The sequence below is a fragment of the Argopecten irradians genome, chromosome 7, assembly GCF_041381155.1.
Source record: "Argopecten irradians isolate NY chromosome 7, Ai_NY, whole genome shotgun sequence".
Taxonomy (NCBI): domain Eukaryota; kingdom Metazoa; phylum Mollusca; class Bivalvia; order Pectinida; family Pectinidae; genus Argopecten; species Argopecten irradians.
Window position 1 is genome coordinate 35,341,321 of NC_091140.1, and position 13,059 is coordinate 35,354,379.

At 31.5% G+C, this 13,059-nt stretch overlaps 1 protein-coding gene across 1 annotated transcript in view; it reads left to right on the top strand.

Annotated features, from left to right (window-relative positions):
• LOC138327179 (coiled-coil domain-containing protein 169-like) overlaps positions 1–13,059 on the top strand; it is a 16,628-nt gene continuing 3,569 nt past the window's right edge. The window contains exons 1-6 of the mRNA XM_069273162.1: positions 1–155; positions 4,484–4,566; positions 5,953–6,066; positions 8,301–8,402; positions 9,603–9,834; positions 10,171–10,278. Coding sequence (XP_069129263.1) covers positions 82–155; positions 4,484–4,566; positions 5,953–6,066; positions 8,301–8,402; positions 9,603–9,834; positions 10,171–10,278 — 713 coding nt within the window. The 5' untranslated portion in view covers positions 1–81. The remainder of the gene's footprint in view (positions 156–4,483; positions 4,567–5,952; positions 6,067–8,300; positions 8,403–9,602; positions 9,835–10,170; positions 10,279–13,059) is intronic.

A 13,059-nucleotide genomic window follows, 5' to 3' on the forward strand; every position in this document is an offset into this window, starting at 1 on the left:
CTCCAGAAGCACCTTGATGGTGAAGCGCTCTACTGATCGCGATCAATTCGTGACGTCACGTAGATACTGAAAAGAGTCAAAATGGCGGTTGAAGTGGTTGGCGATTTCGAGCTGGAGAAAATTAGGGCGGAGATTCAACAAGAGAAACACATGAAGTAAGTTTTATGTGTGTTATTGCCCTCTTGTTTGTTGTCCTTTATCTATGTTTTAAAACTCTTTAGTTTTCACGAAGGTAAAGTGAACTCGCACCTGTTTTCAACGGTTGGAGATGGCCACGAGCGGTTGTTTACTCGTATAACCGTTCTGTCATGCCACGGGTCAAGGTACTGACAGGTAGAACCGATAGCTACTGTCTGTCCATTTCATACAGGTCTAGTCCATGGTCTTATTGTACTAACTGTTTAACTATGTCAACATTCCTGAGATTTGTCTTGTTGATTGAGTTAATGAAACGCCCATCCTACTTTGAATAATCGATATGTCGAGTTGTTTATTTTCAGGTGAATGTAAATATCATATTAACATATATAAAATATAACATAGCTTTAAAATAACACTATGAGTTTAATCGACAATCTCTTAATTCATGTTAACTTTATGTATAAGAAAGGTAGTCCATATAAATAACAAATTATAAAAATGTATTGTATATATTACACTTTAAAATATAAAATTTATAAAAAAATGTTTTAATCCATTTATAGTATTTTAACGTTAGGTAAAGATCATGTACATTTAAAGTCAGTTGTTCTTCTTCTTTGGTGTTATTTATGTTGTCAATTTTGACAATTGAATTATGTAGGGGAGCAATTTAAGGGTGTGAGAGGGATTAACTATCGTGATACTTTTAATGTAAAAGAATAAAAGATAAAAAAAAATACAAAAGTACTCAAGTATGGTGGATTGTTTCCGTACTTTTTTCCCCTATAAAGCTAAAAATCAAATATTTATTGTTTCCCCTTCCTGACCTTATATCCCCACCCAAACCCCTAGCTTCAAAAACAGTCAACCACACTGTACCTTTATACGGCTCTTTTGACGTACAGCACCATGACAAAAGTATTCACGATTTTCCAAGATGGCAGACGTCATTTCATTAAGCATCGCTGACGGAAAACGTTATATAAACAACATTAAAATAATTGCACTTACCTAGTATCTTGTGAGGTGACCTTTGTACTTGATAACTGCCAACAAACGGAGAGGTATTGAATTATATGAAGATCTGACGCATTGCAGAGTGAATGAAACCCATATATCGGAAATCGCTAGAAACAGCTGGTCTGCAGATCCGATGTTCCGGGCGTTGTTTTGCAAAGTCCTTTTGATTCCAAGCCACAAATTTTCAATAATATTAATGTCTGGTGATTGTGCAGGCCATATAATGGTTGGTATATTATTTTGCAGCTTAACTTCGTTTGTAACGTGCCCGATGTACGGGGGAATCGTCGTCTTGGAATCTATATATTATGTCAGCGAAATGCTGAGCGATAACAGGCCAAAGATTATCATCTAGTATATTTATGTATTTCTGGGCATTTATATTTCCGCCAACTTTACAAAGAGTTCCTACACCATAATATGTGATGCATCCCCACACCATAACAGATATCCGGCGCTGACGGGGAGGGCACATGCACTCTGGTAGAAAAGATTCACGGGCTGTTCTCCACACATATACACGGTGATTATCACCTATTACAACCTGACTTTCATCAGAAAATATTATAGTTTTCCAATATTGTTCCACACTAAGTCGTCTTTTTTCTAAACACCAGCTTAAACGTTTTTTACGATTTACTTCCGAAACAGCCATCTTTTTTCTGACAACTCTGCGCTTCAAATCCTTTTTATGAAGAAATCTTTGAACAGTTCGCCTATTTACTGTATTTTGTACATCCAATCTTTCATTTAATTCATAAGTTATTTCCGTCAATACTTTGCCTCTGTTTGTTTTTGTGTAACGAAAAAGCCATGATTTGTCTCTCGTTGACAACTTGGACGGCCTACCTGTTCTTGCTTTGTTTTCCAGAGTTCTACTTTCCAAATACCTTTTCCATACGGATCTAATCGTAGATTCTGGTATTCCTGTTGCCTTCACCAACTCTAAAGTTTTATGTCCATATGACTTCATTTCTATTATAACTTTTTACATATCAGATGAAACTTCCGGCGATTTCCTCCCCATCTTGACGTGGCTTGTTTACATTGGTATTTTAGTAAGCAGACGTCTGTCTTTGACAAATTAATACATCAAAAATTTAAGTTTGTATAGGGAGAATTCCAGGTTTTCACCTTATTCTGTGATTGCTACAATATTATCAATTTACATATATATGTAGTTGGAATGGTACTTCACTATTGCAGATATAATTGTCATTTAATCATCAAAAAATATATACACAAGTACCGGAGTGATATTGAAAAAAGATTTAAGTGGGGTAAAGTATGAACCTTAATTATCCTGACTGTCTATGGTTGGATGTAATGTGATCTATAGTATAATTGTATCCACTGTAAGATCTGTTTACTTGATTAAATTGGTCAGGACATTTGATCTCATTTCCAATTTAAATATTTGAAATTGGAAAGACTCCAAATACCAGTGTCCAAGTGAGGGTACAAATATACAATTCCATACATACACAATTACAAATATATACTATGTTATACCGTAATGTATAATTAGAACAGAATACTATGTTTTATTGTAATACTGTATTTGACCCAATAAGCGCCCAGGGCATTTAAAAAATTGAAAAAATGAAAAGGTGCTAATAAGACGAAATTATTGCAAATCTAGACAGTTTTGTGTAGTTTAGGTCTTTATTTACGCCTGGACAATTGAAATCGAGGCCTCAAAAAGGGGGAGGGGCGCTTATATGGACATGGGTCGGATATGGTAATGTTTCTTTTTCAAACAAAAAATAAATAAAAAAAGGAAACAAAACATAATTAACTGATTATTTTTACCTCCCATTAACAGCCAGTGTCATTTATGGACGTGCCATCCTGGTTAAAGATGGTGGAGGAAAGTCAGAGTACCTGGAGAAAAACATAAGAAAATAAAACAGTTGAATTGACTATTTTTGAGTAATTATACTTGCACAATTAAGCATTAATGTCACTATTTTTTAACCTTTTAACTTTTTAACAAAATTTATTTCATAACCCGATGAAGTTAAAAAATAGTGACATCAATGCTTATAATTAGTTTTTCAGACTATTTGATAATACGAAATATGTTTAAACGTAGGATTCCATTGATTTTCCAATGAATTATTTTTTATTAATCAATACACAACGTCGTTGTCCCTATTGTGACGTCATGATAACGTGGGGTTTTGGTGCCATTCTCAGATTTTTTCTTCATAGTATATGAAGAAAAAGGATCTGCCAATCAGAAAGTCAGATATATATGAAAACAAATAAAAATTAAAAATTAAATAGTTATACTACTTTTTGGTTTTCTATTGATATTTGATTATTGGTACTGTGATTCTAAATATTGTTACATGGGTGCTGCTGTTACAAGGACGGAGAGCTACAGATGTTTGATTTATTGACTTACTTAACGATGCTATACCAATGTCAGATTTTGGTTCTGTTACAAGGACGGAGAGCTACAGATGTTTGATTTATTGACTTACTTAATGATGCTATACCAATGTCAGATTTTGGTTCTGTTACAAGGACGGAGAGCTACAGATGTTTGATATATTGACTTACTTAACGATGCTATACCAATGTCAGATTTTGGTTCTGTTACAAGGACGGAGAGCTACAGATGTTTGATTTATTGACTTACTTAACGATGCTATACCAATGTCAGATTTTGGTTCTGTTACAAGGACGGAGAGCTACAGATGTTTGATATATTGACTTACTTAATGATGCTATACCAATGTCAGATTTTGGTTCTGTTACAAGGATGGAGAGCTATAGATGTTTGATTTATTGACTTACTTAACGATGCTATACCAATGTCAGATTTTGGTTCTGTTACAAGGACGGAGAGCTACAGATGTTTGATTTATTGACTTACTTAACGATGCTATACCAATGTCAGATTTTGGTTCTGTTACAAGGACGGAGAGCTACAGATGTTTGATTTATTGACTTACTTAACGATGCTATACCAATGTCAGATTTTGGTTCTGTTACAAGGAAGAGCTACAGATGTTTGATTTATTGACTTACTTAACGGTGCTATATCAATGTCAGATTTTGGTTTTGTAGTATAAAGTGAAAAAAAAAAGATCTTTAAATATTATTTATTGTTTCATACTAATCTGGTGTTTATTAATGGTTATTTATCATACTCCTTTCTTGCTTGTCACTGAATGAAACAGAATATCAGAGAATTTCACTTTAGATTCTATGGGTTCTCACAAATACTGTTACCTGTATTTAACCCTTTAGGTACGTTGTGTGTCAAATATGTCAAGAAACATAAGCTCCATGACTGATTTTCAATTAATAGGGAGATGCTAGAACAGTCTACAGCGGAACTACAATACACCATAGATGAACTAGAGAAACGGTATGATGGTGTCGTTGATGAAGGTAAGCACACTGAAAAACCTGGTAACACTTTCCTATATATGTACCGGTATGTGTGAATATAGCTTTTAAAACTTGAACTTAAACTTAGATACTATCAGATATATAACGGAGTAGCATTCTTATATGTATATATACTATATATAATAGCCATACAAGAAGTTTGATTTGATGTTTTTTTCCTTAAATGTAATTTCCACTTTTAAATGTTGTAATTTCTAATCTATAGTTGACTGGCGATCTTTTGAATTCACTTCAGGTGTCAAACTATACTAGATTCAACATTAAAAGCTTTTTTTTAAAGCAACATGCAAGTAGAATTGCATAGATATAAACTAATGCTCCCAACCTGTACATGTACCAGCTTCTCTTATCTCTTAGTCCATTAGATTGAAGTGTTCATTCTCTAATTTGAAGGCTTGAAATTGGAAATTGTATTTGAGTATGTTAATTTTCTACAAATCCCAAAGGTCATGATATGTACCATATGTCAATATTTGCTTTTCAAATATCATTATTAAATAAATTGTACATACATAAATTAATCTTATGAGAGTCAAGGGATTTGTTCATGTAAATTAATCTTATAAGTCAAGTGAAAGTTATATATATAATTTAACTATTTGTTTGTTTGTTTTCTGTTGCCATGATCAGTTGTTTGAAATATTTAGTGTTTATGCTTTTCATTAACATTTATTGATTTTCTCAATTAAAAACATGGTGAAATTTATTCTTCATGTCCTTCATGAGTATTTATTTTTTTGCAATTCCTTCATATAATTAATGCTCTATGGAATCAGGGTTTGCACTGAATGTTCCATAAATGGGGTCTTTATCAGATAAAATGGGGTCTTCTAATGTAGTTGAAATGAAGTTTCAGGGAAAAAAAGTGGGTCCCTTTTGATTTTCGATGCTTAAAAAGGATATGAGGACAGTATAAATGTGGGATAATTACAAAATTGTCACAATGCTGTAAACCAGTGATTTACGGGACTCACCTAGACCAGTCCTGGATTCTTGATTTTACTGTCGGACTCACCAAAATTTTGAGAACCTCTTTTTTCTTTGTATTGGGACTAATCAAAATTTGAAAAGGTTTTTTTAATTTGAAAAGGTTTTTTTTTGGCCCACCTTGAAAAATTCTACATAAATTGCTATAAACAGATTTTAAATTTTGGGTCACTGTACAGACAGATGAGATTAAATTTTACTGCAAAATTGATTTTGAACAGTGATAAATTAGCGCACTAATTTGTAGTAATTGCTTCACTAACGACATACATTAAGTACAATGAGCACAATCAAATTTTACTGCAGAAGTTCTGGTGCGAAGATATGATTACCGTTTAAATATGTACAATTATGATATACATATTTTGTCCATTGAAGGAAATGAATGGAAGACGAGATGTGAAACACAACAGGAAATGAATAACCAGCTAGATAAACAGATTGAAATGTTACAGAGTAAAGTTCAGGAGGCTAAGAGTAATCTTAAAGATGGTAGGTACACTACTTATATATATATATTATACATTGTTTCACGGTAGCTGTGTATGGTGTAGGGTGTTCCACTTTAGCTTGTCACACTGAAATATTTTCCTTTAAGAAATAAAGGGTATTTTAATTTGGATATCCTTATGTTCTCTTTCTCTTCTGAAACCAATATAAAGTCTTAATATTAGAAACTGATGACTTTATTCCATCATTTTATTGGACCGTCATAATTTGAATTTGAAGATTTTGAAAAATTACTTATTAATAACAAAGGAATAACAAATGATAAAATAATAAAAAAAAAACAAAAAACAATGAAATAAATAAAGAATAGTCACAAATATGAGATCAGTATATCGTAAAAACACCAACAACATATTTCTATCATATTGCAGTCGTGACAAACAGTACTGTACAAAATCAAAAGCTTTAATATTTTTGAATAGGGAACAGACTGCAATGTAATACCCTTTATTTGTATATATTTATTTCACTGAAAGTCTTAGATGTTATGACTTAATTATCTTTGTTGTTAATTTACAGTGATCTTGTTTTTATTTGTATTACATCTTATATATAATTGGCAAATAAAAAAACTTAAATGTAAACGTTAATAGTATATTTATTTTGTAGGATGAGATAATTAAGTTTCTGTGTGAAAGCTCTTATTTTGCAAATGCCGTAGAGTAATTGTTCATGTAATTCAAATTTTAATAGAATTCAAAAACTGATGGTGCTTGATGTTATTATCAATATTTGAAGCATCATACGTGTGTATGTAGAGAAAAGTACCTTTGTGTTAATGTTTCCAAGTGCTTTTACATGAATGAAAAGTGCTTTAACATGTATGAAAAGTGCTTTAACATGAATGAAAACAATAATGCCTTGGAATTTATATTTCATTGTTATATTTCTTTTGGAAATCTGATGTTTTCCTGTAACTTAAAATTTTGAAATGCCATGAATTATACTTGATTTATGATCATTTCAAATGTTTCCTATAGCCTTGTAAAGAAATGTTCGCTTCAAATGCTTTTCATTTTTTGAAAAAAGAAGCTTTTGATGACTTCACTTGTGTACATATTGCTTATATGATGATATATATATATATATATGTAAAATATAGATAATGAATGTTTTGCTTGTAGGTGCTGTTAAATATATATCCTTCTCTCTTGTTGCATTTACTGATTTTAATGCCAAATTACCAATTTACATGAACTTGCCTTACCAGCTTATCTCAACTATCAGTTAGTGTCATGGCACTATTAGCGAGAAAAAATAATTACCACAATTTTATATCAACTAAACCTTAGTTTACATGTCAATTAGTTCCAGGTTTAAATATTATGACTCTATGAGGCAGTTTAGACTACTTTGACAGAAATATCGTACATTAAATTTGTCGACTAATCCGAAGAAACTATAATAAATAAAAATATAATTGTATACATTAACAAACATTTAAATATTATTCAATTTGGCCTCTTTTCCATTGCTAAATAAACAAGAACTAATAACTGACATTAAATGACATGATTGGTGACAAGATGTTTCAATGATTGGTGACAAGATGTTTCAATGATTGGTGACAAGATGTTTCAATGATTGGTGACAAGATGTTTCAATGATTGGTGACAAGATGTTTCAATGATTGGTGACAAGATGTTTCAATGATTGGTGACAAGATGTTTCAATGATTGGTGACAAGATGTTTCAATGATTGGTGACAAGATGTTTCAATGATTGGTGGCAAGATGTTTCAATGATTGGTGACAAGATGTTCATGATGGTGTTTCAATGATTGGTGACAAGATGTTTCAATGATTGGTGACAAGATGTTTCAATGATTGGTGACAAGATGTTTCAATGATTGGTGACAAGATGTTTCAATGATTGGTGACAAGATGTTTCAATGATTGGTGACAAGATGTTTCAATGATTGGTGACAAGATGTTTCAATGATTGGTGACAAGATGTTTCAATGATTGGTGACAAGATGTTTCAATGATTGGTGACAAGATGTTTCAATGATTGGTGACAAGATGTTTCAATGATTGGTGACAAGATGTTTCAATGATTGGTGACAAGATGTTTCACTAACAAATATCTTTATCTGTAACCAAAGTTTGTTCTTGTAGGCAGGCACAGACCGTAAGAGTATTTTTGTAGGATTGGCCTTTGATTTAAAATGACTTAATTTCATCAAATAAAGCGTATGAAAACCAATGATTTTACAGATCATACAACAAGATATAGACGTAGCAGAATTTTCAGAGATGTTGGAAGAACACTTGGTATGCTTCCAAAGGGTTTAAGACAATTAGATTTTCAATACACTTTTTCATAAAAGTGCAAACAACACAATATACCTAAACTGTACCTTCAAAGCAATTATCTTGGTCTTGTGATTCAGATTGTTATGTTACAAGAGTATTTTATTCAATAATTTTTTTGTTCAATCATAATTGTTTACAATAATTTTTAGGAACATTTATAAAAAAAGATCTTTTACTGAATAATAATGCAAATTGAAACACTAGCAAATAATAAACAAAATTATAGCTCCACTTACTGACTAGATATAACCAACAACACCGCAATATGTACTGTTATACATTTACAATTCATTTGGGAAAAAAACTGCACCCAAAATTGTATATATTCAACAAGTTAGTAGTCAGTTTAATCTTGTCTTAAACCCTTGAAATTAAGTGTTTTGGATGGATACTTTGACAAGTTACCAAACCAGCATGGAATGATATGAATTAAACGCATGAAAAAATACTATAAGACATAATTTACTAGGTATAACTGCACGCCATTGAAAATAATGAAATGATTTCTTTTTGTGCTGATATTAATTTAACTGATTTTAATTAAGAATAAGAATTAGAAACTTTGTGTGATTATTAAACATTTGTTTGAGATTGAAGTTAGAATAATGATTTAGTTAACATACAACCTTTCCGCTCCCATCACGTTACATGGTGATTCTCCATTTTGTATCGAAGCGGGAGACAACCGTATCACAATGTCTAGACATTATCATTCCGCATCTTAATCTATTGTAAATGTTTTATATTTCATCTAGATTACATTGATTATATAGTTGTTTCTAAATAAATGTATGAAAAATTGTAATATTTGCGCTATATATTTTTAATTAGTCGCATTAATGACGCACTATTTTCTTACGTATCTCGTTGTAGATTTGCACAAGCCCAGAAACTCGTGTTTTTTTTAAAACAGAAATCAATGGGTGATTGATTGAGTTGCTCTTGAAACAAATTCAACATGAACTGCTTTCAATTTGTTTCAAGAGCAACTCAATTCATCACCCCACCCAAGCAAGATTCAATCCTTAATAGTATTATATGTTGTCTGTGTTACGAAATCAGTTAATTGTTATAGGGAATATCTTCCCATCTAGTTGACAGTATTTTCTTTATTTAATAAATACCTTTTGTAATTCCTCACAGGTGAAAAACCCATTTTCTATAATTAAGAATTACGATATTATTAATAATGATATTGGGCACATATGATTGAAAACTATGAATTCCTTTCATCAGAAAAAGTGTATTACTTGAAAGTAAAACATTTTATAATCCTCTTCCTTATTAAGGCATATCACAAAGCACATGAGGAGAGGAAGACGTATTCGACAGAAATCCATGCTGCAGCTACGGCTGCTGCCAGAAACAGACTACCTGTATCACACAGAGAACTCGAGCCTATACCAGGTTCACGGACCCCCAGAGATATGGGCCGGTAAGTGTTAACTATAAGATAGACCTGAGCAGAAAATGTTGAATAAACAAGAGAATCAAGACGGAAGGGCATAGTTTTCCTTATCTTATTATTGTCTGTACATTCTTTTGAAGCACCGGTGCTTGCACCTATGTTTGCAACGTTAATGTGTACGGATAGCGATACAATTGTTTAGTTAATAAATATTAGGCTTTTTGTGTACTTCCTAGAAAATCTAGTTCAGAAATGGATTATATATTTGTTCTTTTCCGTTTTAGTATATTACGTTAACATTTCATTACAAGCAGCCATGACAGAAACATCTTTAAATTAACCATAAGGAGCACCGATCTTTAGTTTTAGGTGTTCTCATATTGACAATTGGTCCAAGCAAAATAAAAACCACCCTCCTCCCAATAGTCGTGGACCTCGATACATGGACCCCACGTGGACCAGTTTTACACGGTATACTGTCACCGTTAGTCGCGGGCTAGATAATATGCGGCGTATGTTGTAATGCTCTGTATGATGTTAGGCTGGTAACAAATGTAGTATCAGGAATTGGTTAGTGCTAAGTGGCCGGTAATATTAAGTTTCGTTGTCTATGATCTAATATCTCGTATTACAGAACTATCTGTCTTTGTGAGCAAGAATGGATCGTTATGTCATTAGTTTAAAAGAGAAATGTCATCAGGTTTTGAGAAAATGGGGTAATATTTGACATAAACTTACCAAGTGACATTCAATAAATACTCACGAGAGCAGATTTTTCTGCAATACCAACTGACAGAAATTATGTTATATATAGTAACGTTGAAACTGTTTGAAAGTTAAATACTTAAAATTAGATGTTAGTGAAAGTTTCTGTAATAATTTGCATATAATTGGTGCAAAATGAATAAAGCATAGTGTAATTTTGTAACAAACTTGACATTAACAAAGACACTTTCAAACAGAGTCAATTTATTACAATGCATGTGATACCCATTTAGTAATGTCTTCAAGAATTCAAGGTTCTATGTACGCGTTTTCAATGTTCTAAAATTACATTTTATGTACATTTTGTTTGATTCAAATCTGATCCCAAATTTTAGCAATAGTTTAGTGTTTTATGTCATTAATATAATGTTTTTATAAATTTTAATATATTTAAAATATAGATTAACTTGAGTTTTTAGTTATTTTTCATTTCAGTTTTGTTAATGATTTATATAATTTCTCTAGCGCTTCCTTGATACATTAATACGTTAATACCTTTACAGTTATTTCTATATAAAATTTCATGTTGTAATCAATTACTAATATGTTGAATATATTCATAGATTTTTTTTATTAATTATTGATTTAATTAATTCAACTAATACATCTGCTTTACATTTCTTGAAAGTTACACCTCCAGAATCAGCAAAGTAGATATAAGGTTGCAGTTGGAGGGTTTTGACTTCCCAAGTGATGGGTAACAACAACTAGGAATATGTTGTTTAAAGACCTCGTTCTTTTGTTTATCCCGATAAAAGAATAACTACATCGTAGTATTTCAGATCATATATATAAATATGTTAATTACGACTCGGTTTAAATGCTGAGCATTCTAACCAGTTAAGACAATGATTTTTTTTTTGATTTTTTAATTGTTTCGAAGTCGTTGAAATTAAAATTTACAGAAGTTATAGTATTGATTTTGGACGTATCATGTTGAAATACTATGAGTATGTATGAGTGAGTTCAGCGGTAAAATTTTTAGCGTTTTGTATTATTGTATTAACCTTATTAATATTACGTTTGGTATGCGGGAAATTCATTTTCTTGCTATAAAATGGTTGTGCAATATTAAGTTTGATGTACATTTGTAAAAATGCATAAACAATAACTGGAAACATGAGTACCACTTCTATTCCGGAGAGGATTAAACACATACTTTGCATTTATACCTTGTGTACCGGTTTTGTAACTCAAAGAATTTGCTATTTGGCACACTTTTGTCATAATTATGATAAAACAGTATAACAATCACTTATAAAGACAACATGATACCGATTACAAAGTTAGTTAGAAACTTATTTAAGAATATCAATGGAAATTAAATTGTAAAGATTATTCTTTTATTGGATAAACTCAACCTTTTTGTGGTGGGGATTTGCTAGATGTTACAGTAGATTCAGTAGTATTATGTGTACTGTTCATATTGGGCTTTTTATTCTGCTTTTCTTTCCTTTTCAATTTATTAATCTATCTCGTAGCAACAACTACCATAGCAGTGGTGCTGATATATACTAACCACTGGAACTATGAACGCCAGACTTATTTCAATATTTCGTATTTCGAATATTTCAAATATTTTGTGAAACTTCCGGATGTACCAATTGAATGAACGTACATGTATATATTGAACCTTGGGTACTTGACAACGACATGTTTCTTTTTCAGACAGCTGTGTAATGCTTACTAGATTTTATACTGATACATTTGTAGAACAATTTTATTAACTGCCTACTCCGAACATACATTATTTTGGCACACTTTGATTTATGAAAATGATCAATGGAGAATTGCTTTTCGCCTCATTAAACATTTCATAAAAACACTATACGTAGTTCTGTTGGTCTATTGGAATTTAACGATAACGGCCAAAATACCCAGCCCAAAATATGAATGTTTAAAGTAGTGCATTATTTGTTAAAGTGTTATATCAATCTTTTAGCGAGAGCTGAGAATGTGCCCATGGTTTAACAATATATTTTAGATAACTACAAAACGGAATTATGTGTAATACTGTTTTTAATCGCCGATTTAGGGTTTCAAATTTTGAATTTAAATTAGTCAATTAGAGCAAAGGGTGATACAATGAAACACATATCCGTTATATTATAGTATTATAAGGTAACCATTTACTGATAACCTTCTTAAGGAAAGATAGGTAATGAAACCAGGGATATGAATAAAATCCCACAATATTGTAATTGTATCTCTTTCGAAAAGACAAAAACTCTTCAGCATAAAAAAATGTGAAAATATCAACGATTTCATGTACAGTTGAACAGGTGACTCGTAGTACAGGCACTAAATTATTTTGATCGCACCACATGCTATTATCGGAATTTGATTAAGTAGTCGTATACATATGTAAATATAAAATAATGCTACTGCTGTTACTTTAATCTTATCGAACGTTCGAGCGTTAGTTCTAGCCGAAACAGTGAAACAGAAAAAACAACTTTTTAAAACAAAAATAGCTTTAAAACCGTC